Source organism: Capsella rubella, unplaced genomic scaffold, assembly GCF_000375325.1.
Source record: "Capsella rubella cultivar Monte Gargano unplaced genomic scaffold, Caprub1_0 scaffold_3, whole genome shotgun sequence".
Classification (NCBI taxonomy): Eukaryota; Viridiplantae; Streptophyta; class Magnoliopsida; order Brassicales; family Brassicaceae; genus Capsella; species Capsella rubella.
In genome coordinates, this window is record NW_006238921.1 from 764,558 (window position 1) to 789,732 (window position 25,175).

The 25,175-nt window shown below is 35.1% G+C and overlaps 8 protein-coding genes and 1 long non-coding RNA gene across 12 annotated transcripts; 3 read left to right on the forward strand and 6 right to left on the reverse strand.

Moving 5' to 3' along the window:
* Positions 1-30: 30 nt before the first annotated feature.
* LOC17892589 lies at positions 31-1,588 on the reverse strand. The gene is made up of 4 exons (XM_006299579.2): positions 1,250-1,588; positions 897-1,108; positions 529-784; positions 31-444 (listed from the first exon to the last, which is right to left on the reverse strand). Exons 1-4 carry the CDS (start codon positions 1,487-1,489, stop codon positions 151-153), a joined length of 1,002 nt encoding a protein of 333 aa, XP_006299641.1. The 5' UTR covers positions 1,490-1,588; the 3' UTR covers positions 31-150.
* A 588-nt stretch (positions 1,589-2,176) lies between these two features.
* On the reverse strand, positions 2,177-3,895 carry LOC17893572. Of its 2 annotated transcripts, none has more exons than XM_006297967.2 (5): positions 3,760-3,895; positions 3,424-3,671; positions 3,124-3,335; positions 2,671-2,929; positions 2,177-2,506 (listed from the first exon to the last, which is right to left on the reverse strand). In XM_006297967.2, the coding sequence occupies exons 2-5, from the start codon at positions 3,664-3,666 to the stop codon at positions 2,216-2,218; spliced, it is 1,005 nt and encodes a 334-aa protein (XP_006298029.2). In that variant the 5' UTR covers positions 3,667-3,671; positions 3,760-3,895; the 3' UTR covers positions 2,177-2,215. The 2 variants fall into 2 exon arrangements, with proteins under 2 accessions (XP_006298029.2, XP_006298030.2); XM_006297968.2 differs by having other exon boundaries at positions 3,755-3,895.
* A 1,434-nt stretch (positions 3,896-5,329) lies between these two features.
* Positions 5,330-10,147, reverse strand: LOC17892200 (UTP--glucose-1-phosphate uridylyltransferase 2). The gene is made up of 20 exons (XM_006297541.2): positions 9,937-10,147; positions 9,751-9,798; positions 9,409-9,500; positions 9,201-9,291; positions 9,049-9,109; positions 8,882-8,959; positions 8,745-8,795; positions 8,568-8,641; positions 7,985-8,057; positions 7,835-7,892; positions 7,605-7,717; positions 7,293-7,325; positions 6,964-7,016; positions 6,812-6,887; positions 6,669-6,725; positions 6,491-6,574; positions 6,298-6,396; positions 6,094-6,198; positions 5,936-6,007; positions 5,330-5,617 (listed from the first exon to the last, which is right to left on the reverse strand). The coding sequence occupies exons 1-20, from the start codon at positions 9,999-10,001 to the stop codon at positions 5,591-5,593; spliced, it is 1,410 nt and encodes a 469-aa protein (XP_006297603.1). The 5' UTR covers positions 10,002-10,147; the 3' UTR covers positions 5,330-5,590.
* A 724-nt stretch (positions 10,148-10,871) lies between these two features.
* Positions 10,872-14,895, reverse strand: LOC17891619 (homeobox-leucine zipper protein HDG8). Of its 2 annotated transcripts, none has more exons than XM_023786527.1 (10): positions 14,673-14,895; positions 14,446-14,563; positions 14,154-14,345; positions 13,521-13,946; positions 13,340-13,444; positions 13,040-13,240; positions 12,765-12,945; positions 11,972-12,219; positions 11,561-11,656; positions 10,872-11,439 (listed from the first exon to the last, which is right to left on the reverse strand). In XM_023786527.1, the coding sequence occupies exons 1-10, from the start codon at positions 14,789-14,791 to the stop codon at positions 11,044-11,046; spliced, it is 2,082 nt and encodes a 693-aa protein (XP_023642295.1). In that variant the 5' UTR covers positions 14,792-14,895; the 3' UTR covers positions 10,872-11,043. The 2 variants fall into 2 exon arrangements, with proteins under 2 accessions (XP_023642295.1, XP_023642294.1); XM_023786526.1 differs by having other exon boundaries at positions 11,972-12,231; positions 14,673-14,894.
* Positions 14,896-16,963: 2,068 nt separating this feature from the next.
* LOC17892784 (universal stress protein PHOS32) lies at positions 16,964-18,065 on the reverse strand. Of its 2 annotated transcripts, none has more exons than XM_006298643.2 (4): positions 17,851-18,065; positions 17,635-17,744; positions 17,392-17,504; positions 16,964-17,252 (listed from the first exon to the last, which is right to left on the reverse strand). In XM_006298643.2, the coding sequence occupies exons 1-4, from the start codon at positions 18,023-18,025 to the stop codon at positions 17,177-17,179; spliced, it is 474 nt and encodes a 157-aa protein (XP_006298705.1). In that variant the 5' UTR covers positions 18,026-18,065; the 3' UTR covers positions 16,964-17,176. The 2 variants fall into 2 exon arrangements, with proteins under 2 accessions (XP_006298705.1, XP_006298706.1); XM_006298644.2 differs by having other exon boundaries at positions 17,392-17,510; positions 17,851-18,064.
* Positions 18,066-19,546: 1,481 nt separating this feature from the next.
* Positions 19,547-20,009, reverse strand: LOC17892478. The gene is made up of 2 exons (XM_006298946.2): positions 19,822-20,009; positions 19,547-19,776 (listed from the first exon to the last, which is right to left on the reverse strand). The coding sequence occupies exons 1-2, from the start codon at positions 19,973-19,975 to the stop codon at positions 19,547-19,549; spliced, it is 384 nt and encodes a 127-aa protein (XP_006299008.1). The 5' UTR covers positions 19,976-20,009.
* Positions 20,010-21,184: 1,175 nt separating this feature from the next.
* Positions 21,185-21,954, forward strand: LOC17892853. Its single transcript, XM_006299599.2, has one exon. It carries the CDS (start codon positions 21,295-21,297, stop codon positions 21,802-21,804), a length of 510 nt encoding a protein of 169 aa, XP_006299661.1. The 5' UTR covers positions 21,185-21,294; the 3' UTR covers positions 21,805-21,954.
* Positions 21,955-22,267: 313 nt separating this feature from the next.
* Positions 22,268-23,323, forward strand: LOC17893736. Its single transcript, XM_006299627.2, has 3 exons — positions 22,268-22,718; positions 22,828-22,913; positions 22,989-23,323. Exons 1-3 carry the CDS (start codon positions 22,268-22,270, stop codon positions 23,283-23,285), a joined length of 834 nt encoding a protein of 277 aa, XP_006299689.1. The 3' UTR covers positions 23,286-23,323.
* Positions 23,324-23,691: 368 nt separating this feature from the next.
* Positions 23,692-25,144, forward strand: LOC17893827. Its single transcript, XR_002834614.1, has 2 exons — positions 23,692-24,162; positions 24,509-25,144. It is a non-coding gene; the product is annotated as an uncharacterized LOC17893827 (long non-coding RNA).
* The last annotated feature ends 31 nt before the right edge of the window (positions 25,145-25,175 follow it).

A 25,175-nucleotide genomic window follows, 5' to 3' on the forward strand; every position in this document is an offset into this window, starting at 1 on the left:
TATACGCCAGACATGTTTTAAACGTCCTAGGACTAAAATATCATGTGATAAATTTAAGATTTACTCCATACATTATAAAATTTAACAATGCATGCCCATAATATTATCAAATCTATACGAAACACAACTTATTCAGTTTATATTTTTGTTTCATTCAGTACAAGCGGCTTTGATGATGGCTTCGAAATGCCGCTTCTCATGGATGATATAGTGTCCACCATCAGGGACCTCATGGAGCTTTATCCAAGGCAACTTATCGCATATGTAGAGCAAAACATCTCGGGAAATTTGTTTATCTTTGAGTGCACACCACATATGGACCGATCCTTTGTTACTGTCCGAAAACGGATTCCTCAATTCCGTTGGATCGAATTCCCATTTCCCGTAACCCGCGATGATGTCTCGTTGTGTGCTCACATATTCACCTTGTCGTAAAGCTGACTCCTATATAGTAAATATAGCATTCATGCATGAGTGTTATTTTTTTCTTTCAATAAGGTTCATCTAATACCATATATGTGTATATACCTTGATATATGGGTGTTTTGTATGCATCTCTGCGAGTTCTAGGTCTCGTTCGGTCATAGTGTCTTTGGGATCCCGACTATTTGGGTACCATTTCTGAGTCATCCACCAATATAGCAACCATGGACAGTAGTGTGCGACTCCAAGCGTCATCTGAAATCCTATTGGCAATCTCTTCATCGCGGCGTTCAACAAGTTTTGAGGCACACGGCTCCACCAAAAATTCACTAGCGGAACCACCAACGAAGCTCCACTTAGCCTATAAATATTAGGAATACAAACATTAATCACTTAAGCCTAACAAGTGACGATCCAAAGATAATAGTTATTTTATTATTCTGAAGAGATGATCCCATTTGAATAAATATTACCTATGTGGAATGTATTTGAGGCAACCGTAAATAGGGTAAGCTCCAAGTGACATGCCGAGAACATGGAACTTTGGACCAATTTGCAATTTGTCAGCAATTTCTTCTATGTCGTATGTATCGCTTTTCAGTGTTCGTGATGGATTAGGATCGCTCTCTCCATAACCTGCTCTATCGAAGAACAAAAAGTATATCTTGTATTCCTCGATCATTTCCTGAAAGCCAAAACACGTACGTATATATACATAGTTGCAAATTAAATATATTGTTCATTATTAATCATTAAAAGAAACCACAACCACCTAATTAAAAAAAATTATAATGGAACCACTTCTATATATATGTTGATAATATACCTGTGTGATATATAAATCGACGTCTTTAGAATTTCCATTTCCGTGGAGGATTATTATTTTGTTTTTGGCCTTGTCCTTTGGAAACCCTAGTTCTTTGTAGGCTAGATGTCTGCCATCATTGAGCTTGATTCTTGGAGCTATCTCGGATACATTTTCCGGCAGTGGAATCGGTGGTGGCGGTACTATGGACTTGTAGACATAATAGCATATCAACCCCACAATCACAAGTAGAAGCAACATTATTTGACCTATAGACAATAACAATTGCAAGAAAAACAAACAGAAAACTTAAGTTTATCTTGTGAGAATCATTGGTAATATGAATATTGAACAGTTAAATGGAGAGAGATCCGACCTAATGATATAAGAGATGGCTAAGTTAATGTGGTGTAGTGGTATATATCTTTGATCTCTTTTTTGTTGGCAAGCATGACCTCTTTTGTTACAAATGTCTTTATTCTTTTTTCTTTTTGTTACACATGTCTTGATAACTTATTTTGCATTACTATAATTGTCCGTTTGCATTTATTTTCAATTATGTAACTCCTCTCATTTATACTGCATATATATTAAAGTTTTTTTTTTGGATTTATCACAGATTTTGAATTTTTATAAAGTAAAAAGGAAAACAAACTGCTTATCGTAAACAACTTTAAGAATTTGCTTTGTTAACTTTAATCCAAGTGTTGTGGCACGGTAGTAGCAGTTTTTTAAACCAAGAAAAAAGAAAGATAAAAGAACCTATCTTGTACGGTGATAATTAATCTATCAACCATGATTGTATCGCCAGCCAAAGTAAAAATAATATAGACAGAAACTAACTCTAGATAATATATTATTAGAGTAGTTTTAGAATAAATCATAAAATTACTTCTAATTAAAGAATATGTGACATGAACCATATATTTTATCAATTCCATTCCAATTAAACACAAATTATTAAGGTTTTATATTTTGTTTTCACATTCAACTACAAGCGGCTTTAATAATGTCTTCAAAATGCTGCTTCTCATGAATAATAAGATGTCCAGCCTCAGGGACTTCATGAAGCGTTATCCATGGAAGCTTATCACATAAGTAGAGTAAAACTTCATGCGATATTTGTTTGTCTTCGAGAGCACACCAAATGTGAACCGACCCTTTGTTATCATCTGAAAATGGATTGCTCAGTTCGGTTGGATCAAACTCCCAATTCTCGTAACCCGCAATGATGTCTCGTTGCATGCTCACATATTCTCCTTGTCGTAGAGCGGATTCCTAAAACGCATATAATCAATCGCTTTCATGAGTGTTTTTTCGTTAAAAAGAATATATCATCAAGTTCAAGAAAATTAGTTTCAAGCTATATACATCAATGTTACAGGTAACATCAGGTTAATTAGTCTAAATTAACTACATAATTGTTGTTAAAGTGAAGGTACCTTGATATATGCGTGTTTTGTATACTTATCCGCGAGTTCAATATCGCGCTCGGTCATAGTTTCTCTAGGATTCTGACTAAATGGTGCAAACCATTTCTGAGTCATCCACCAATATAGCAACCATGGAAAGTAGTGTGCGACGCCAAGTGTCAATTGGTTTGGAATTGGCAGTTTCTTGAACGCTGACATCGACAAGTTAAGAGGCAGACAACTCCACCAAAAATTTAGTATCGGAACCACCAACGTTGCTCCACTTAATCTATACATATGGTTAGAGAGAGACATTCACTGATTCACATATATGTATAATGTATATATATGATCTTTATTTATATATGCGAAATATATTCAAGTCAGTCGTCTTAGTTCAAATTAAACTATACTAGCCCAATGATATGTACGTACTGACCAAAAATGTTATTCTATCTTAGATGTTAATTGCGCAAGATGTACCTATGAGGAATGTACTTGAGACAGCCGTAAACTGGATAAGCCCCGAGTGACATTCCTAAGACATGGAACTTTGGACCGATTTGCAATTTATCAGCAAGTTCTTCAATATCGTAAGTATCCGTTTTCAGTGTTCTTGATGGATAAGGGTCGCTTTCTCCATAACCAGCTCTATCGAACAACAAGAAGTATATCTTGTGTTCTTCGATCATTTCCTGAAAGCCAGAGAGGAGCATTGTAGATAATATGAAACTACCAAGGAGTATGCAATATAAGCATCTAATTTAATCTTAATGGTAATACCTTTGTGATTTTTAAATCGACTAACTTGGAACTTGCGAATCCGTGGAGAATGATTATTTTATTTTTGGCTTCGTCTTTTGGGAACCCTAATTCTCTGTAGGCTAAATGTCTGCCATCATTGAGCTTGATCCTTGGAGATATCTCAGAAACATTCTCTGGCAACGGAATCGGCGGAGGAGGTTTTATGGACTTGTAGACATAAAAGGCTACTAAACCAAGAGCCGCGACTACAAGCAACATCATTTGATCTGTGCGTATGTAATATATATTATATGAGCTAGGGAATAACAAGTTAGCAACATTAAACTATATGGCATAGAGAGAAACTGACCTGACCTGATGATTGGAGTTCGAGAGACGATGGCTTGGTAATGTAGAAATCTTTTTAGTGATGATGATATCGATGGTCAAGCAACTTATTACTATTTTATAGTTTGATATATTTTTTTTTTTTTTGTAATGTTCTGATGACAAGGCATGCAAAACAAAGACTAAGACTAAAAAAAATAAGAAAAGGAAAGAAAATTTGTGAATATTTATATAGATTTGAATAAATATGAAAATAATAAAGAAGAGCTTATCTGTTGAGATATGTTTAGATCATGGTAATCAATTGGACGCGTATGTGACATGCATGTCTAATGACACATAATATGTTTTTTTTTTTTTTTTACTTTTTCAAATAACCGACATCTATGTAATGCATTTAGATCGTGACACGTATTAGAGGAAAAAAGAAGGAAAAAAAAATGAAAAAAGGAAGAAAAGAAACCACCACCATTAAGATTTAATAAATGTATATCTAATTGCATATGAATCTAATTGATATCTTACTATATATATATGCGGTATGTGGTTTTTCAATCTTGACTTACAAGAAGTCAAGACTTTTGAAAAAGATCCGATAGATTTATTTGTTTCTAAAACTCATAACCAAAACTACGAAACATGTCATCGTATTTATTACATACTTGATCTCTTTTTTTTTTTCATTTCAGAAGACATAAGGATCTTATGGAATAATTTGACAGGGGAGGAGGATAAGTAAATTGAATTAGATGGAATTTACTTCTTCCACACAAATAACTTGAATTCACAATTTTTATAACTAAAGTGAAATACATTGAATGACTAGTAATTACATTAGTTGGTTGGCAAATGAGAACGCTATTAAAAACAGTTGTATCTAGGCATGATCACGGTTACGGTTAATGCGGTTATGGTTAATTAACCACCGGTTAACGGTTATAATTTTTTAACCATAACCTTAATCATTATATATACGGTTAAGACGGTTACGGTTATATACGGTTACGGTTAATTACGGTTACGGTTAAATACGGTTACGGTTATTTGATGATTATTATAATATTAATATTGGAGATAAAATTTTATGAAATATAATTTATTTTACAAGTAAAAAATATATGTGATTTCAATTATTTATAGTGAATTAGTTAAATATGGGTATTGTATACAGTTATAATATAATTTATTTTAAAATTTTAAATATGCGGTTAACCGAGCGTTTAACCGTACGGTTAACCGACGATTAATTACGGTTAATTATGGTTACGGTTAATTAACGGTTACGGTTATTATTATTTTTTAACCGTAACTAATTTACTTTTACGGTTAACGGTTACAATTTTTAACCATTTTATACGGTTACGGTCCGGTTACGGTTGATAAACGGTCCGGTTACGGTTGATAAACGGTCTGGTTACGGTTAAAAATACGGTTAAGGTTAGCTTTTGGTCATGCCTAGTTGTATCCGTCTAATCGGTTAGTATTCATTATTGTATTTTCCTTCACAACTAGTGTTAACTTCTCTTAATTACTATAAGCAACAGTATGGTTGTGCAAAGAAAAGAGTGGATTATTACAAAAGTATGATGATAAGTTGATTAGAACCAGAATATAAATCAAACTTAATACTTATGTTTTGGTGTAAAATTCAAAGAATCAAAATTTTATATAAAGTCCATAGTGGAAACTGGAAAAGGCTTTGCCAAGCTGCAAAAAGGAAACATTATTTATTCTTTCTTCGTAAAACGTTGCTGTGACAGTGTAATCTTTTTCACACCAATTTTTTTTAAAGAGAGTATCTATCTTTTCAGGATGTTTCTTCCACGAGAGAGGGAAGAAGGCTTTGAATTTGTCTTATTCAGAGATCCTCTGGACCATTGATGTTCTGTACCCAAAAACAAAACACATGGTAAATTAGATTCCAACATAATTTAGGTTTAAACTAAAGATGTGAAATGCCAATTCAGTTTTGCGTTTTGCTAAACCAGATGAAACCTCAAAAATTCAAAATAATCCTAATTTTTTTCCTTCGCGGAAATGCTAAGAAACGAACCAAAATCATAACCTTACCAAGCTTAATTATTCTGTTCCTAGAAACCACTAAAGCCAGACCAAAACTATAACCTTATCGAACTCAACCAAAAAAAATGAAATAAAACAAATAAACCAAACTAGGAACCGGATTAAACAAACATTAGCTTACCTTGTTCTCGACCACGGCCCCGTCCGGAATTTCGAGCTTCTCGCCGGATTTTGCCGTCACAGTAACCTTGCCCTTTAAACCCCCCAAAAAAAGAAACCATTTTCAGTACCACCTCGGGATCTTATGGGAAAAAACTACATATATATGTAGATATATACCTTGAGAACAACAGATGAGCCAAACCAGACATCACCAGAAACCTTAAGGCTATCCAGCTCGACTATACTAGGGATGGACTTGAATCGGCCCAAAAAATTGGCCACCTGTTAGAAAGATACACTATGTGAGGCTCAAAAGTCATGATACGATGTTTAGAAAAACAAATGGGACTTTGTCAGGATATTATTTTCTTCTTTTATTACCTTCTTGAACTCGGGTCCCAATTCAATTGATGGGTTTGAGGGGTTAGTTCTAGCTTTGTTTCGGGTCACAAAGCCATCAACCAAGGTGTAGAGATCAGACTGTGGAAGAATGAAAACTAATATCATTAGTCAAATGTTTCAAAGATATCTGTATTGCTCTGTTTCACTGTTAGATGTGGTGGATAGAGCATACCTGGACGAGCAGCAAGTCTGAACTTGCCTTCACTGGCAAGAATCGTGAGCGAGGTACATTAACACCGATAGCGTTGTCAAAGAACTGTTTTCAAACAGGATAACAGAAAAAAAAGAGTTCAGAAAAGATTACAGTTTGCATTCTATATTTCAAAATGTCACTAGGACAGGCATGTTACCCTTATCGCAGCACCAGCTGCAGTTTCCAGTTGAAGAACTTTGACTCCATCAACTTCCTAAATAAAATTTGCAGTCGTTCTTCAGTTAGACAATAATGAAAATTGCAAGATACAAATAACAATGCATTAGGCCACGCAGGAACCTTTGGGTTTGGAATGATCTCCATTTTAAGTGCCTCAGCTTCCACAAGCTTTTTGATGGCTTTCAAGTTAACCCATCTGTAAGCTTACATAGTTAGTGTGTACAAACAAGTTTATATTGTTTTAAATATCATCAGGGATGTGATCTACTTACAGATTGTTTGTGTTGAATATCTTGAACTTCTCAATTGATTTGAACTCATTGACCTACCACGAGGATCAAAAACACAGTGTTATAACTCGTTCAAGCAGATGATACAAGTGGGGGCAGAGAGAGAGGAGGGAGAAATGGCTTTGCAGAGCTTCCAAGGAAAGATTCTCTAAACCAAGCTCGTTTATACCAACTTTCCTAAATCTCCAATATATATGCTAAAGAGTTTCAAGCAATCTCGAATGAATGTGCTTAAATAGTTTCTAAAACAATCCCTAAAATATTGAAATCCAAACGGTAACAGGAAGGAAGACAAAGAAGTATAGACTTACATGTTCATCAGGAACCTGAGCAATCTCCAGAAGCTGGGATAAACCAAAAATTCGATTTCAGAGGTCAGAAAAATACTTATGTTCCTCAAAAATGGTAGCAGAGAGAAGATCATGAGATGCAAAGAGGTTTAGAATTTTTTTTATTATTATTTTGTTTTTAAATCAGGAACTTGATAGACGTATAAATAATAAATAATAAAAATGCATTTACAGAATTAAAAATCAATCTACAGTAGACAAAAACTAAATCTGATTAGCTGTTTTTAAATAGCCATGCTTAATAAAAGGTAAATGACACAATTAAGAATTTACCTGAACTTTTCCTTCATAAGAAATGAGAGTTCCTCCCTTTACATCAGCTAAGGTTTTGGGTGTAACCTCCATACAGTATTCGTTCTTGTTTTGGATCAAATGCTTCAGGATTGCTGCAGCAATTAGACAAGGTAAGCAAGAAAGTTAGTATGAGACTTTCATGTAAAACTTTCTGATTAACCATATAACTGTGTGTAAACAAGAACGACATAACTACAAAGAAGACATACTTAAGTCAACGATTGCACCCAAGTTGTCTGAATTGGCAACAAACACATATTCTTTACCCTGGGAGACCAAGAAAACAAAATTTTCAATAAACATGGACATCAATCTCCAATGCCGGGGAAAGGAGTAGTTGACTGCACTAAAAAAAGAACCTGCGATAAGAACGTATCGAGCTTTCCACTGTTCATGAGGGCTGGGAATACATCACCATGACCGGGAGGATACCTTCACAAAGACAATTTATTAGTAAGCGACCTGATCAACAACAGAAGGTATTATCTAAATGCAATGTAATCTCAAATGAAAACGCAAATAAAGGCAAAAATATCAAGAACGACTACATCATATGATCAACCAGCAAACAGATGAAGCTAATGATAATTGAGAACATGTCATATTATCTTATAGATTTCAGAATAGCATGGTAGAAAATTCACAACTTCTTGTTCTCTACAATCATGGACTGCAGAGAGCACAAGCCACAAGGCAATAAGGCATCACTATAGAGTAATCAGTTGTGATTTTTTATCACGTAGGTAGATTAACCAGTTCTAATATAAGAAGATAATGCTACTTAATATGACCAAGAACAACAGCCATTTAAAGTATCAAGATTTATGTAAACTTTAATACTGTTCTGAGAGTCTGTTTCCAGTTCCTGTTCGTGTTCGGTATATAAACTGCAGCGTGACAGATTTCAATAGTTTTGAATACGTAACAAAATGAAATTCATACCAGCCCTCCTTGTCGGTCTTTCCCTTGCTGGGCCATGGAACAAACTCATCTGCCACAACACGAGGATATTTGCTCTGAAATATCAAAGTAAACGTTAGTAGTTGCAGATCTGATGTCAGTTTTTACATATAAATGAGAACTTCATTTGGTAATTTGATATACATCCACATCACAAACCTGGTTAAAAGTGTGAATGTCAACATTTGAGTTGGTGTACTTTTCCACAATCTGAATACGAAAAAAACAGTCAGCCAAAAAGAATAGCATAGATAAAGAAGTGAAGAAATGTGATCCCCAGTAAAAGAAATAAGTACCTTTTGTGTGTCATCATGTGTATTGAATGAGTTCATAAGAACCAAAGGAACCTTGCAGCCATACTTGTTGTTGAGATTCTGTGAGTGAGCAATATATTGGGCATTTAGATTAACAAATCTTAAGGAGGCAGTAGGGCAGATTAAAAAAAGAAAAGAAAATGACAAACCTCAATCTGGATAACAATCAGATCAAGAAATGTCAAACCATCACGAACTTCGATAACTGACCTACACAGAAACAAGTAAAAATTTATTTAGTTCCTGGAACTTGGACTGATTGCTATGTAAAAAGTTCGCAATGGATTATAAGCTAGCTTACTTGGGGCCAGTGCAACCCATGGTTGTTCCAAGACCTCCATTAAGCTTTAACACAACAAGTTTGTCCAACAGATTCTTGGTCTCGGAAACATCTACAGCAATTTAAAATTTAAACATAGTTTTAGTATCACAGTGAGAAACTGTTATCGTATTAAAACAAGAAAAAACTTGCAAGAATAAGTTCGTATCAGTGGAGAGACGGATCAAACCTTCAGAGACGGGAACCATTTTCTCGTAGGGAACAACAGTTTCATCAGTAGGAGTTTGGATCTTACTCCACTCAATGTGCTGTGCCTCACCGCTGCAAAGAAACCAATTAGTCTAGTGTTATAACGTAAGACGGCTACGACAATGCAGATCTCTATCCAGATCAGATCCGATCGAACCAAGGTCTAATAAACGTTCAGACTAAAGAATCAATAATAACCGACAAGGTGAGAAACTATATACGCAATATTGTTTGTTTTGATCATCGCAAATTCTAGAGAACAAATCCATCGGTAAACGCATCCACAAATTCACAATTGGAAACGATGAATAGAAAAACGAACCTGAGGTAGCGAGAAACGAGGCTGATGAATCCGCTCTTCTCATTCTCACTGAACCAGGGGAGAAAACAAACAGATCAGTCGAAATAATCACACGAAAAAAAATCAGATCTAGAATCCTGAAACTAATAAAGATCCAACAGATTTAGGAAGAAACGAGACTAAAAATAATCGAATCCGGAAGCGAACCTCATGTCAGTAAGGCCATCGACGGCGGATTTGAGTTGTGGGAGGTTCTCGGTCGTGGCGGCCATTGTTGATTTATAGATTCTGAGCTTACGATTGAGAGAAGAAACAAAAGAAAGCGAAGAGAGGATTGTAATTTGCAGATGAAGAGAGAAATATGGAAATTAAAGCAGAGAAATATTTATAGGCGAAGCGGAAGGGAGTAGTGGTGATGAAGTGACGATGCGTGGTGTTACCGCATATATATTTTTGTCTCTCGTCTTCTGAAAACCAATAAAAACCCTACACGTGTCCCATTGCATGCCCGTCCGGCTTCGTCTTTAGTACCGTCAAATTTTATTTCCTTTTTTTTTGGCCAGCGTCCGGTTTCGTCTTATTACCGTCAATATTTTTTCCTTTTTTCTTTCCCACAGTTTTTCAAAGTCTATTTTCCTTTTTTTTTTTTTTTTTGTGATATGAGAGTTTTCCTTTTATTTATGGGTTTTAACATTTTTACTTCTATTTACTCTCAATCATCAAATTTTACATCCAAGTATACAAAATAGTTTAGTCAAAAGTTTTAATGTAATTCTTAGAGATTTATTTAATAATATTAGATATAGAAAAAAGATTTTTGTAATTTGTTATAAAAGAATTGTTTAAGAAAATTAGTAAGCAATTTAAATATTTTTAGAAAATGTAATAATTTTTTTAATGAAACTTGATTTTTTTTTAATTATCAAGAAGAGGATTTTTTACTATTTCAAAATGTTGAATCAGTATGTTGTTAACAATGATTATGTTTATTTGACATTTAAAAAAAAAAACTTGTGTATTTTTATAGAACTAATATTTTCGTCTTCAATGCTTTCAAAATATATCTTCAAGTTATGAGTAAAAATTATTGTAACCAAACAAAAGCAACACAAAAAAAAAAAAAGAACTCATAGAGAATGAAAGAAGGGTCGTTTTATTATTTTCATAAATCGATCTGTAATATTACCGACCAGAAATGGAATCATGTCCTTAAAATCGATTATAACCAAACGAAAGTCTTAAAAAACCCAGAAATAAATATCTCGAAACAAAACAATAATGAAAAGAAAAGGGAATCTTCCACAGCATATGCCCTCACTCACACGGAGGACAATTGAGCAACTCTTTGATCTTTTGAACAGTGGAGCTGATCAAAGCACTCACTATGTTCACAGACCTCTCATTCACCTCTATCGAGCTAGTGGTCTTGCCAGAAACAAGGATCTGAAAGGCCACCGTGAGTAGGGTCCCACCGTCCTCTGTAGTGGATGGACGGCGGTCGCTTGAGATGATGAAACCAGAAGGAAGGATTGGGATATTGGGAGCTTCGACATTGGTGGAGAGAGCCATATTCATTGTAGCCATGTCCATAGGAGCGTACACTATCATGCCTCCCAAGGCGTCCATGTAGCTATCTTGCAGCATCAGCATGTCCCCCTCTTCTGGGTCTCGTTCCATCATCGACTTGTCATCACTCTCTTCTTGCATTGGCTAATTAAAATGTACATTGTATACACCACGCACGAAGACGGTTTATGATTATTAGAGTTATATCACTTGCCAATAAATGTAACGACTAGTTATATAAAAAAGTCATTGAAAAGAGACATACATGTACCCGCAGGATGGTTAAGCAGTTGGATTCATTTGATCCGGTGGCAATGCGAGCAATCTCAGAGACTGCGGTTCCATAGGAAAGAACGTCCCACTGTTACACGTAAATGTTTTTGTGTGTGTTAATACGTGATTTAAGACAACAATATATATGAGAAGAAAAAACAAAAACTTTACAACTATTCGTGATTCTAACATGAGCCGTTAGACCTTTCCATTCATAACCATCCTCGATGCTATGCATGGATTCGGGCTAGTGTACGACCGGTGTAATTAATACGTATATATATATGCATATATGTAACGAGTTGGACTAAACATATACTTGAATTAAAAGTTCATAAATTTGATAATCATAAAGAATACAGACCGAAGAAAGAGACAGAGAGATAAAAGAAAAGAAAGAAACCTGATGACGATTGTCGAGCTTCAGGAGGAAGTCGAAGACTTGGGAAGGAGTGAGAGGGATTGAGAGGGAAGAGGCAGCACTGACAATTAAACCGGGTGGTTGACCCTGCTCCTGGTTCAGACGGATGGAGACTCTCACACCACATTTGGACTGCTTCGGAAAGTCAACTTTTCCGGACATGGTCAACATCCCGTTGAAATCTTGTATCATTCTCCCACCTAATTTCATGACTCTCCTTCTTTTTTCTCCTGTCGTTACGACTGCCAAATTATAATAACTTTATCAAATTAACGTCACATTATTTTAGATGCTTATTATACGTGAAAAATAAAATAAAAACTAACGTAATAAAGTAAAGTTGCATGTACTGTATGTGCCATGTGCGTTTAAATCTAAAGATCATTCTTCACAAAAAAAAAAAAAAAAAGCCTTTGCACCACGCACTAAGGACATCCTCATTGGGGATATCTCAAAAGGTACCCCAATAAAAATGGTCTAATTCAACTCTTTTGGAAATAGAAACTTCCATTTATTTGTCATCCAAATTTTGACTCGCACATGTTTTCCTAATTTTTTTTATAGAAATCCAAAAAATTGTTGACTAGTATTTTTTTATATAAACAAAACAGAAAAAATTCTTGGTAAACTTTAATTATAATAAAAATGATATATTTTTATACCCCTCAACTCAAGTGATTAAATTTTTTTTTTTAAAGGTAAAACATTTTTTTTCATTTTCACAGATTTGAAATCATTGGTTAAGTTAGTCGTAAAGATGATATACCGTACGTACCATCGCTCCAGTCACTTGCAGGAAGGGTTTGGATGGAGTTGAGAGCCATCCTCTCACACATTCTCTCAAGTGTGACGATCCAACGCTTAGCTCCATAGCCTGTCCCGCCGCTTGAAACCTCTCTATACATTTTGTGTGAATCCAGTTTATGGTCCACTTCCACATGCTCAATCCACATAACCTGTAATAATTTGATAGCATCAGTCGGATGCAATATATAAAATGACATATATGAGTTTGCCGATCAAGAGACGATGGATATGCGAGAGGTATACCTTGGAGTGAGCATTGGGCAAGCTTTGGATGAGACAACCAGAAGGACGTTTGTAACAAGAAGCATTCACAAAGTCAAAGCCAACGTTGTGTGACACGTCAGCAATAATCCAGAGCCCTTTCTGGATCTCTTGGCAGCACCTGACGATCATGAACTCCCTTGGTGGCACCAGCGGCGACAGAATGTGTAGTTGCTCCCACATCTATCAAATTTCATTCACGTTCAAAACATCAAACGATGAGTATATGTTATCAAACTAACAACACGTAAATATTGGTTCCACTATAAAATAAGTTCTTACCACTAGCAAAACATTGCAATTTTCCCTAATAGGAAGCTCCGATCCGAGCTCATGTATTGTCTTGGCCTTGTTCACAATTGTTGGAAAAAACTCTTTCCATTTCTCCTACAATAAACAAGTAACATTTCATATATGCAGCATTATTTTCACGGCTATATATAAAATACATGTACATGCATACCGAATCTAAGAACATTTCGATCAAGGTTGTTGCTTCTATGGGAACCATCGTGACATCTTTGGAAGACTCGACATGAGCACTCGTGCTCCTGAAATGTTTCACACAGCGCGAGAACTTTTCATAGCTCTCTGAATCAATCACATATGTCCCATCGATAGACGACTTAACCCAAAATTGTTCCTCAGCTAAAAACAGCCGCTTGAGCTCTTCAACCGCACATGCCGCGGTTTCCGATAGCAAGTTTATATCCATTGGGGGAGTTGGTGGTCCGAATGAGCTAGATGGCTCGAACATGTTGCTTGGGTTAATTCCATGCGAGGAGTTGTGATGAAAGCTTTGTTGGCTAGGCACAGAAGAGAATGAGTCCTCCTCCACCATTGGTCGTTTGGACAAGTGCTTGGATACAAAAGTGGAGATCTGGGCATGCTATAATTCACACAAAAACTAGTTTTATAGTGGCATATGTGTATATGGATTCACAATCAAAATTTATTACTTGTTATAAGTACATTTTCAGATAGCGAATCATTTAAAAAAAAAAAGAGTATTATCATTTTCTTCGTATAAATTTAAATGAAAAATATGATGACGGGTCAAATAAACATCCAAAAAGAAAAGAGATATTACGACTACCTGCTCTTTCAGGAGAGCGTTTTCCAAACGCAGTTTTTGGAGATTTGGTTCGCGGTCTTCCTTGCCAAAAGAAGGACCTCCACATTTTGGACATTTCACATTTCTTAGTACCTCAAGCATTGCTTTGTTCTCATTTTGGAGATTTTCGTTTTCTCCACGAAGTTGCATGTTAGTGTATCGTTCTTCTTGGGCCTATATATAGCATGTGACAATAAAATTATTAGGAAAAGTATCAACTGGTTCACATAAAATTTTCAAGATTTAACGAACAAAGATTTGTGAAGATGAATACTTTGCACTGAGTCCTTTTGTTCTGAAACCAAAATTTGATTTGGTTAGCCTCGAGTTTAAGCTCTTGACATAACTGTCGTCGCTGTGATCCATCTGGATGAGGACATTCCTTGAAATAACTTAATACATTTTCAAGAAATAAAAATCAGTTTTTCAATCAAAAAGTTCATAATATTTGTTTAGAAACTGAACAAAAGAAAAAAAAAAAAAAAGAAAAAAAGGATTTACGCTTCAAGTCTTTGGATCTGTTGAGGGGAGTGGCGATGAGAGACCCTCTTCTCGTCTTGATTGGAGTCTTCCGAAGCATATTGTTCATTGCTTGAGCTCCCACTACCATCAATCTCCATTTTCTTCTTCACAAATCTTTTTTTTCTCAGTGCCCAAGTTAATCAATATTTATAGGGGAAATGAGTGGTAAGAAGGCCAATTATATTTATTTTTTTTGAAAATACATTATATCATAAAAGGGAAGAAGGGGACAAGATAAATGTTACCAATGGAGTGGGTAAAATTTATATATTAAAAAGGTATGATTTTTTTTTTGTTCAAAGATAATTTAATTCAAATACTGTATTAGAGATATATATTATATACATCAGATTAGCTTTCTATATATCTTATTGGTCGATTTATTTTTGAGGGTGAACTCAAACCAATCACACAAGCATTTTTCTCTCTAATTAGTTTACAATTGTCAAATTTTTTTAAAATTAAAATTAAATGTATATTTATATATAATATTAAATATTCATCTTAAAACTTGTATATAATAATTGTGTTATTTAATATATACTTTAAAAAAAATTGCAGGTCAGACATATGACCTAATTATAACCACATTATTAATTAAACATAAATTTATATATAATTTGAAGATAGAAAGAGTTGATCTCTAATGTCAACTGTCAACTAATTTTGTTTATTATTATATTTAAAATTTGATATCTAAATGTCTGTTGCACAAAAAAAAAGTATGTAAATATATTTTATTTATCTTACAATTTTTTGTTTAAGTGAAATTTTAGCTTTAAAATATTAAATAATTAATGTTTTCATTATTAGTTAATTGGTATTAATCATATTTCTTATGTAAATTATTTTATAAAATAGGAGAATGGAAAGATATCATCAACTTTATGTAGAATTGAAAAAAAAAATATTACATTTTTTTTTCTATAGTCAATGAAAACTAATTCAACACTTTTTAAATACTAAATGTAGTGAAGAAATAAAATTTGGAAAAAAATCCGAAGAAACATTATCAAGAAGTGTATCGTATGAGGAAAGAAATATTTTATTCGGGCTTTCTATATAATTATTTTAATAATTAGTAAGACTTATCTACGAAAGCGCGTGTCAGTTTTATTTGTATAGTCTGTATTTTTCTTAGTATACACTGCATATTTTAAAAATTCCATTTTATTAAATTTTTTATTTTAATTTAATATCGATGAAATTATTTGTCGGAATTTTATTTATCGTTTATGATATTAATTTTTCAAATAATTTTCTGTAAGTTATGTCACTTTTAAATTCGTTTTAAACCCCTCTTAAATTCTAGGATGACACTACTAATCTGTGATACAACTAAAATGGATAAACTATAATTATGATGCATGATTCGAGAACCCAGTTCAAGCAATTGAGCAAATAAACTAGGTCGAAAAGCATGAATTATAAGGTTTTTTTTTCTTCTCAAAAATACATATAACCGAGAGACCGGTTTATGTTTAAACCGAGGAGATTGAACTATCTTAGCTATTGAAACACACGTGATGTTAATTTGATTGAATCAACTAATTCATTATTTAACCCAAAAAAGAAAAGAAATGATTTGGCTGGCTATTCAAGTTTAAGCAAGCTATAAGCCTACAAGGCTATAATCCAGTCCATATATTTACTTCTCTTTTTTGGTTGAACAGATACAGTCCATATACTGTATAAAAAACTACGTAAATAATTCGTACGTAACATCATAATACATAATTACATACCTAGATTAGCCAACATAAACCATAGTTTCTTTTTACCAAAGTTTAAATTCAACGGGTCTTTCTATATTCGAACTTCGAAGGTCACACTCACACATGAGGCACCAACGGCTATATTCGCGAATTGGATTCACCCAAACCATGTTTGTGTTGGCCCATCTGATTTTTAATTCCACCGCGTTCACATTCATTGTTTAGCCCATATTCTTTTTCATGAACGAACAAATTTCTCTAAAAAGCGAAGGATAAAAAAATAGAAAATCATTTTCCAAACGGTCATCATTGAAGATCGGATCCTCATTCTCCTTTAGTTTACAACAACTGGTGGACTAAAGGCCCAATATAATATTTTCAGAAAACCAAATTTCATCAGATCAAGATTATGATCCGACACAATGACCTCAGGCTACCCATCATGGCCATGATTATAAGCCCAGTTTGATCTTAGTCCAACTAGGGTTATCATTAACGGATTAAACTACGAAAAGTTCTTTTTTGGTTTGTTGTCATTTCTTCGTTCAGAGACAAAACGTAAGACTAGTAAATTTTATTTATTGATTGACACACACTGATCAGTTTACATCAGTACTAGTAAATTTTATTTATTGATTGACACACACTGATCAGTTTCACAATCTTGCAAAATATGTAAACAATGCATGAGTGCCACATGTAACTACGAATGTTATTAAATTATTAAGCGGGTCGAATTGAAGGACATGAGAAAGAGAGAGAGAGGCTTTAATTAGCCTTAACAACTGTCACTGGACATGTTGCATTTGTCACCACATGATTGCTCACACTACCCAGCAACATCCTACAATTAATTGTAAGAAAACATATTTAAAACGAAGTTTAGTACTAATTAACTCCCTTTGCTCTCAGTTTAGGTCTTTTAAACCAAAATGAGACGAAACTAGACTACAATAGTTAAGAATAATAATAAAAAAAATTACCTTTTGAGAGAACCCAAACCTCGACTGCCAAGAACAATGGAATCAAGTTTTAAATTCTCGACGGCATCACAAAGTTTCTCCCTTGGATCTCCCCAATACACCTTTGCTACTACCTTCACCTTTAAATTTTGTTTTAGTTTCAAAATACAATGAATTAATCATCATTTTTAAAAAAAGAAAATGATATTAAAACAATAGCTGCAGTTACTTGTGAGAAAAGATTACGAAAGAGAAGAAATTTACCTTTTTAGCCCGAGAGAGAGTATCAAGAACATCAAGAACCTCAGGATCGTAAGCAAGTCCATACTGTTTAGAGAAATTAACCTCTCTAAATTCCTCCAAAGGAACCAGCGCTGCAATAATCAGTTTTTGTAAATTTAAATGATCAAAATACAAATTTCCAAATAAGAAACAAAAAAAAAAACTACTAATAATATAATCAAGAGATCATGCATATACGTGAACCGGTGTCCTCGAAGAGGATTTTGCGGGTATGATCGGCGTTTTGCGGTTGGACGTGAATCAAGATGACGGTGTCGCCGTCTTCAAGGAGATTCTCAGCCGTCCACCGAAGAGCTAATTTGCTCGTCGGAGAATAGTCCATTCCTACTCCCACCGTACGTGTCTTTCCCATCTCTTTCTCTCTCTCTGTCGATGATTTCTAAGTCGAAGTTAATTACGGTACGTAGTCTTGTTTATAGTACTTGTATATATATATAACCACGTTGGATGGTTTTTGGAGAATATTGGCGCACACAGAATTCGAGATTGTTTAATATTGAGATATGTCTTTTTCTTTATAAACTGTTTTTGGATTGTGATGGGTAGATACTTGAAGCTACTAGGTCTCTCCTCTTGCTTCTTTTCTTAAAAGTTGAAACGCAACAAAGTTCTTTGTTAATGACTAATTCTTTTCTTTTCTTTGTTAATGACTAATTCCATTATTTACTCTTTTAAGTTTGAATATACTGTAAAGTAATAGTAATAAAACAAAAATAAAAAATAAAGAAGAAGAGAGCATTTTTCGATATTTTTCGACACTTTTTTTCTTTCTTTGCATAACATATTATTCATTTCGTATAGATGAGGAAGTTTAATCGAAATCTTAAATCGTGTAATAATGAAGGCCAGAAGATTCAAGATATGTATAGTAGCATTAGCTACGTACGTACTGTATTAGTGACTTCTCTTTATCTCACTTGCTATCTAAGAAAGTAATATTCTTCGTCAACTTTTCAGCAAAGGCGAATTTTTATTCTTCAACTTTTCTTCTTTTATTAGCTTTTATTTATTCATGGATTGATGGAATAGATACCAACATATATCAAAACCTACTTTATCCTCTTAATTTTATGCAAATGCAATAGTTAACATTCGTTTAAATAACTGACAGCTTGGATTAAAGAAAAAAAAGCCACTAGGTGATTATTTCGTAAGAAAAATCAAAAACAATCAGAGTGTTAAACTAAATATAATTTCGCTACTATCATGCCACAAGATTTATCCAAGACTGTGCCGGTGTCCGGAAGCCAACCGACTGACTTGCAGCTGCCAAGCTATTACAGCAAGCTTTAGGCGCCGAGCGAGAAACCCCTCTGCTCTGGCTGCTATTGACAACATTGTCAAAGTACCACAGTACAAGGATCTCACTTTCATTTTCCGAATCCGATACTAGCTAGACTGACTAAAAGAATAGGATGGGAGGAGTTGGTAGTGGGTTTCGGCCTGTAGCTGCTGCTTATCGACCGGCAGACCGGCTACCAGCAGCAATTCAAAATCCAAGACTTATTTCATATAAAGATAGTAATTACTACATCTTATATTCTTATTTGCTTTAAAGAATACAATTTGTCGATATTAAAATGCCCCAGTATCGCGGCTCTATAATCAACCATAAAAAGTAATAACAAAGACCTATATAAAACATAATTTTGTAAACCCTTCTTCATTTAATCTTTGAAAAAAAAAATCGTTGTAAACCATCTTAAAAGATGATAAATAGCGACATATTAATCAAAATTTACTCTAAGCGCCTTTAGAAATCATGAAATTCCTCATAGAAAAAAAAAAAAGACATTATAACAATCTAGAACAAAGAAACAATATAAATTAAGTAAAACAAGAGAGCACTAGAGTAGAACTAAACGAATTTAGATCAATTATTGATGTAAGTGCAATACTGATTGACAGAAGTACTAAAGTAAGAATCGGTGAATGGTTTGAAAACGGCTTGTGTGCAGTCTTGGTCGATCTCAACGATGGCCTTGCAACATTCTGGTCCTATCGTGATTTGACGGTTAAAGAATGACCCGAAGATTTCCGCCACGCAGGCTTCTCCGTCTCCTAGGTCTGGGAAACACCTCCTAGCTAACTCTTCATTACTACCTGCATTATCGTTATCGTCACTACTACCATTATCATTATCATTACCGTTACCTCCGATACTTGCACCGAAGATGGAAGGGAGCGAGAATGGAAGCGGAAGCGGGAATGGAAACGGGAATAAGGAAGACGCCGTTGTGGTTTGAGGCGTAAACAAAGATGAGAGGAGACTTAGAACGAGGATGAGAGTGATTTGTTTCATTATGATGAAGAAGAGAAGAAGAAGCAAATGCTAATTATTGAAACAACAGATATGTGAGGAGTGATTGGATATATAGTGGCTTGGATCTTGGCTCAATTTTCAAAGGTTTTTAGGGTTTTGCATATATATATAGGAAATTGAAGGTCTTAGATAGAGAAGATCTTTTAGGTACATTTTAAAAAAATATGAAAAGATCTTTTAGTTTGCGGATATGATACCTTTAGAGTAGGAGAAGCCCAATGTATTCTGTTTACATTCAAAAGTTTGAATTTGGGAAAAGCGATGTTAAATTGAGTTACGAGTAAACGTTAAACAGGCCTCGTTGAAGCAACATTAACATATATATATATTCCTGATTAATAGCATCATCATTGTAACGGTGTTAATTATCATATAATAATTCATTATAACGCAATTCTTTGTGCTTTCATTGGTCCAAACGCGTGTATGTTCGGTCATATTATCATATCGTGTGATGAGGTAACACAACTGGAACCGGAAAGTAAGCAAAATATAATTTTTTGGTTACACCGGTGAATGTACAATAATTATTTTACGTCATTTGCTTCCACACTTTACAATAATACTTGATTAATACACTATATACATTATTATGTTGTCACCGTCTCCTCACGATGTATATAAATAAACTGGTAGCTTCGTTGACTCATCGCATTCAAATAATATTTTTCAAATTTTAATAAATTTGTTTTTTGACTTTTACATTTTCTACAATCCGTATTTTTTTAAAAATCAGAACTAGAACCATTATCAGTCTCTCTGTAGACAAAGAGACATGTATACTTAATATTTCGGAAACTATTAAAACATATATATTTTTTTTAAGGGTAGATATCTCCCCACCGGAGGATATCAAGTTTTTGCATTCATAATAAACTTTGTAGTAAGTTAATAACCATGTGAACTGATAAGACTTGATTAACTCGTTTAATCACCTTTTGACGCAGAGTAAATTGAGAAAAAAAAAGATAATAATGGCCATAGAGACTTGTTCCATTAAACACGGCTATATATAATACGTTCGAATAAAATATAAGACGCGGATTTAACTATCCTAATTCCTAAATGTCAACCTCTATCTATGTTGCAACGCTAGCTGTCCATATTTTATACAAATTATTATATTTATTTGTTATTCTAATGTTTAAATGTTTTGCTCTCGTATTTTATATATAGTCGTTCCTGTGTTGTCTTCTTCGTTCTTCTCAGGAACAAATTTTAATTCATCTTACGTACACTTGTCTTGTATAATCTTTCGATCTCTTGAGGAGAGTAACAAGTAGCAACACTCAACATTAATGGGGAACTACGCTTCATGCGCTCTCAACAAAACGACACCGTCGTCACACTCGTCATCACCGTCGGCCAAAGTGATTCTCCCGGATGGTGGGGTGCGTGATATCCACGCGCCAACCAAGGCAGCCGAGCTCATGATGGAGATGCCAAGCTATTTCCTGGTCGACGCCAAATTCTTGAAAATCGGCCGGAAATTTATCCCACTCGCCGCCGACGACGACCTCGACCTCGGAGGCTGCCATGTGTACGTCGTTTTCCAGATGATGCGTGTCACTTCCGCAGCCAACGCCTCCGACATGGCTCGGCTCTACCAAGCCGGCAAGAAACGCGCCAAAAGCGTTGACAATAGGAGAGTGTCTCCGGAAGAGGAAGGTGATGACGTAAGGCTGATCGGGCCGAAGCTGAATCTTGAAGACATAGAAGAGTTCTCGGCGGCGGAGTTTATTCATCGTATCTCTGTTTCCAAATCTAAGAAACCACAGTTGGAGACCATCGCTGAAGAAGTGCCCTAACTCAACGAAACGATCCCTTTTTTTTTCTTTTGTCTTTTTCTTTTCAATATGCTATTTTTAGTTTTCTTCACCAAAGTGTCGCTTTTGTGGTATTAATGTACGGAAGCAGACATTATTAGTTGAGAATTGGTATTATGTGATTACATTATATATGTAAAGTGTACATATTTTTAATACTAATTTGTGTGGATATCATATATTAGAGGTATCACAAACACTTGAACGAGAGTTTATATCAATTGAGACACAAATTAACGTGTGTTGCATTAATAAGATCTTCAAATTTAATTAAAGATTCGTTACAACTTATGAATTTTTTTGTCTTTGAAATTACGGATTAATATATTCTCATGGTACGCACGTCCTAGGAACAAATTTGTGCTATTTACCTTTTCTTTAATTCTCTTGCACGTATAAACGGACAATGACATGATCAAGATCACAAGTAACATCAAGACTGAACATGGCAAGATCGCTCAAGAAATCAGTCAAGTTAAGCCTAAGACATGTCCGAGTCCGTTCTTCAACCATCAGGTTTAAACCAGACTCTATTTCCATAGAAAGAGATCAGAGAATCGAGTTTCTCGGGGGAGACAGGGGCACTGGGGATGAAGGAAATGATGATGGCGACAGCAGCAGCGAGTATGAAGAGTTTGAAGAGGAGGAAGAAGGGGAAGAAGAGGCACAAGATGATGGCATGAGCGTTGTGATCAGCGGTGACAAAAGTGAACGTGAAGAGACAGAAGCCGTGGTTGAAGCGGCAGAGGCGGAGATCACTGAGGCCGGGAATAGGGTGATGGTGGTGGTGGATAAAGTAATTGCATCAACCGGAGCTCTTGAATGGGCTTTGAAACATACATTACAATCACAAGACTATCTTTTTCTCTTGTATTTCTCCAAACCCTTTCGAAAAGGTTAGTATCTCCTAATTTAAAATCACAAGTAAAAGGTTATGTTTTCCATACTTTAAATCACAAGAGTTCAATTAGAAAAATTTTGGTTAGAATTATGAGATTTGTGTAGGCAAAAGAAAGAACCGGAGACGTGAAGTAAAGACGGATGAACTCGTCCATACTCTAAAGAAACTATGCCAAACCAAGCGACCCGGGGTGAGTCCAAATTAAATGCTAACAAAAAGCGTTTGTTGTGTTTCAAAACGCTATATCATGTTCATATAATAACAGATAGAGGTTGAGATAAGAAGGCTAGAAGGAAAAGAGAAGGAGAAAGGAGAGAAGATAGTGGAAGAAGCTAAAGAACAACAAGTGAGTCTCTTAGTGGTCGGAGAAGAGAAGAAACCACCGGTTTGGAGATTGTTGACGAGATGGGGATGGAAGAAACGAAGAGGCCGAGCAGGAGTTCTCAAGTATTGCCTAGAGAAGGCTTCATGTATGACCATTGCGGTTAAACCAAAGAACCGTAAGCTTGGCGGTTACCTGATCACAACCAAACGTCACAAGAACTTTTGGCTCTTAGCTTGAATTTATTCTGGTCAAAGCCCTTTTAGGTGATTTTTTGTTTTCTGTCTTTGCATATTTTTTTTTATTTTGTTTGTAGAGATTGATTTTAGTTTTGTTTTATTAAGACATGCCGACAAAAGCATATTCAAAGTACAATTCTCCAAATTGGTTATTATATAACTGTTGTATTTTTATGTTGTTCCTCTTTATACTTAAGAGGCTCACCAGTCACCATCTTTCATTCTCTTTAGCATCTCTCTGTTTCTCTTCTTTGTTGAAACATAGATTAGATTGTTCTCTCTTCATTCTCTTGTCATTTGTTTAGTTTTCTTGTTTTAACAAAGACATATACAAAAAAAAAAAAACAAAGACATGAAATTTTTCATAAGAAAGAAGAAGAGAAGAACATTAATCGTCTACATTTTGCTATTGATCGATCACGAGGATACTCTTACACTACACCTCGTAAGTCTAGACTAACGTTACAAGCCTATTACACCTAGCTAGCTATTCCAGCGCAACTAGATGAATGGGCCAGACTAAACCCGATAGACATTTCCTTATTGGACCAGAACCAACTCTGCGAAGCCCATCTAATTTAATACTGCAAAACAGAAAAGCCTTGTTTTCACTTGTTGACTTCTATTTGGCGTTGACTCCTTCGCGACAGCTTCTTCTTCTCCGACGCCTCTTCTTCTTCTTTACTCTTATCATTGAGGCTTTCTCTTATTGCACTATACTCATAAATTAGGATTGGAGTTTTGTTGGAGAAGGATCCTCAGAAGAAAGAAATAAGCCATGGAAGGATGACCCGGAGCTGTCCGACGGAGATCCCATACCACCGGGTGAATTCAAAGGCTATGCCGTCAGAAGAGCTCTCACTATACTCACGAATCAGGTACAATTTGATTTCGGTGTGGTTTTAATGGTTTTGGAATTACAATTGATTTTGGTTCGGTTTACATTGGTTTTGAAAAGAAGAAAACAAAAAGAAAAAGCCACGCGACGGCAATTTTAGAAAAAAGTGCGTGGAATCGTAAAGGCATGATTTGGTGGGTCCCACAGGAATTGCCTTCACTCGCGCAACTCGCGTTTGGTGCGCGTGGGTAGGAAATAGAGCCTTCTGATTGGCTGAAATAATTGAAATAGTAGTGATATAGCTCTCATGTTGCTCCGTTTTTATATATTTTTACTCTGTTTTTCGTCTTTCTTCGCTCATTTGACGTCTCTGGTAATTGTATTAGCTCGGTTTTGCCGACTCACAGTGATGCAGTGTTTAGGGGTTGTGGGTCTTGAAGAAATATTCGTTCAAGAGGTTTTTTCACTGGACATATTAAGTAACAACTAGATGCAGAGTCGATTTCTCTCTATAGGATATGTCCGGGAACGGGTTACAGGGTTAGTAATTCTTGCTAGGCAGAGACCAACCTGCAAAACAAAAGGACCATATATTGAAAACGAAGAGCTAGAAGAAGACCACACCACCTAAAGACACTAGTCAAGAGAAACCGAGAGCCTTGTTAAGTAGAGGTTGAGATAAGAAGGCTAAAGGAAAAGAGAAGGGGAAAGGAGAGAAGATAGTGAAGAAGCTAATGAACAACAAGGGAGTCTCTTAGTGGTTGGAGAAGAGAAGAAACCACCCATTTGGAGATTGTTAAAGAGATGTGGATGGGAGGAAACGAAGAGGCCGAGCAGGAGTTCTCAAGTATTGCCTAGAGAAGGGTTCATGTATCACCAGTGCAGTTAAACTAAAGAACTGTAATTAAGCTTGGTGGTTACTTGATCACAGTCAAATGTCACAAGAATTTTCTGTCTCTGCATATCGTTTTTAATTATTTGTTGAAATTGATTAGAGTTTGGTTATGTTCTGGTTTGACTAAGCCATGCTGATAAAAGCAAAATCAAAAATTG

Coding starts and splice junctions, on each gene's coding strand:
- LOC17892853 (XM_006299599.2), top strand. CDS start 21,295: ATGGGGAACTACGCTTCATGCGCTCTCAACAAAACGACACCGTCGTCA.
- LOC17892589 (XM_006299579.2), bottom strand. CDS start 1,489: ATGTTGCTTCTACTTGTGATTGTGGGGTTGATATGCTATTATGTCTAC. Junction 1,109..1,249: donor TCGATTTATATATCACACAG/GTATATTATCAA, acceptor TTTGGCTTTCAG/GAAATGATCGAGGAATACAA. Junction 445..528: donor CAAAACACCCATATATCAAG/GTATATACACAT, acceptor TTTACTATATAG/GAGTCAGCTTTACGACAAGG.
- LOC17892200 (XM_006297541.2), bottom strand. CDS start 10,001: ATGGCCGCCACGACCGAGAACCTCCCACAACTCAAATCCGCCGTCGAT. Junction 9,110..9,200: donor ATGGGTTGCACTGGCCCCAA/GTAAGCTAGCTT, acceptor GTTTCTGTGTAG/GTCAGTTATCGAAGTTCGTG. Junction 8,960..9,048: donor TGATTGTTATCCAGATTGAG/GTTTGTCATTTT, acceptor GCTCACTCACAG/AATCTCAACAACAAGTATGG.
- LOC17891619 (XM_023786526.1), bottom strand. CDS start 14,791: ATGGAGATTGATGGTAGTGGGAGCTCAAGCAATGAACAATATGCTTCG. Junction 13,947..14,153: donor ACGCTCTCCTGAAAGAGCAG/GTAGTCGTAATA, acceptor TGTGAATTATAG/CATGCCCAGATCTCCACTTT. Junction 12,946..13,039: donor TGCCCAATGCTCACTCCAAG/GTATACCTCTCG, acceptor AAATTATTACAG/GTTATGTGGATTGAGCATGT.
- LOC17893736 (XM_006299627.2), top strand. CDS start 22,268: ATGGCAAGATCGCTCAAGAAATCAGTCAAGTTAAGCCTAAGACATGTC. Junction 22,719..22,827: donor CTCCAAACCCTTTCGAAAAG/GTTAGTATCTCC, acceptor AGATTTGTGTAG/GCAAAAGAAAGAACCGGAGA. Junction 22,914..22,988: donor GCCAAACCAAGCGACCCGGG/GTGAGTCCAAAT, acceptor ATATAATAACAG/ATAGAGGTTGAGATAAGAAG.
- LOC17892478 (XM_006298946.2), bottom strand. CDS start 19,975: ATGAAACAAATCACTCTCATCCTCGTTCTAAGTCTCCTCTCATCTTTG. Junction 19,777..19,821: donor TGCAAGTATCGGAGGTAACG/GTAATGATAATG, acceptor ACGATAATGCAG/GTAGTAATGAAGAGTTAGCT.
- LOC17892784 (XM_006298644.2), bottom strand. CDS start 18,025: ATGGGAAAGACACGTACGGTGGGAGTAGGAATGGACTATTCTCCGACG. Junction 17,745..17,850: donor CTTCGAGGACACCGGTTCAC/GTATATGCATGA, acceptor TGATTATTGCAG/CGCTGGTTCCTTTGGAGGAA. Junction 17,253..17,391: donor GGTTTGGGTTCTCTCAAAAG/GTAATTTTTTTT, acceptor AATTAATTGTAG/GATGTTGCTGGGTAGTGTGA.
- LOC17893572 (XM_006297967.2), bottom strand. CDS start 3,666: ATGATGTTGCTTGTAGTCGCGGCTCTTGGTTTAGTAGCCTTTTATGTC. Junction 3,336..3,423: donor TCGATTTAAAAATCACAAAG/GTATTACCATTA, acceptor TCTGGCTTTCAG/GAAATGATCGAAGAACACAA. Junction 2,507..2,670: donor CAAAACACGCATATATCAAG/GTACCTTCACTT, acceptor TATGCGTTTTAG/GAATCCGCTCTACGACAAGG.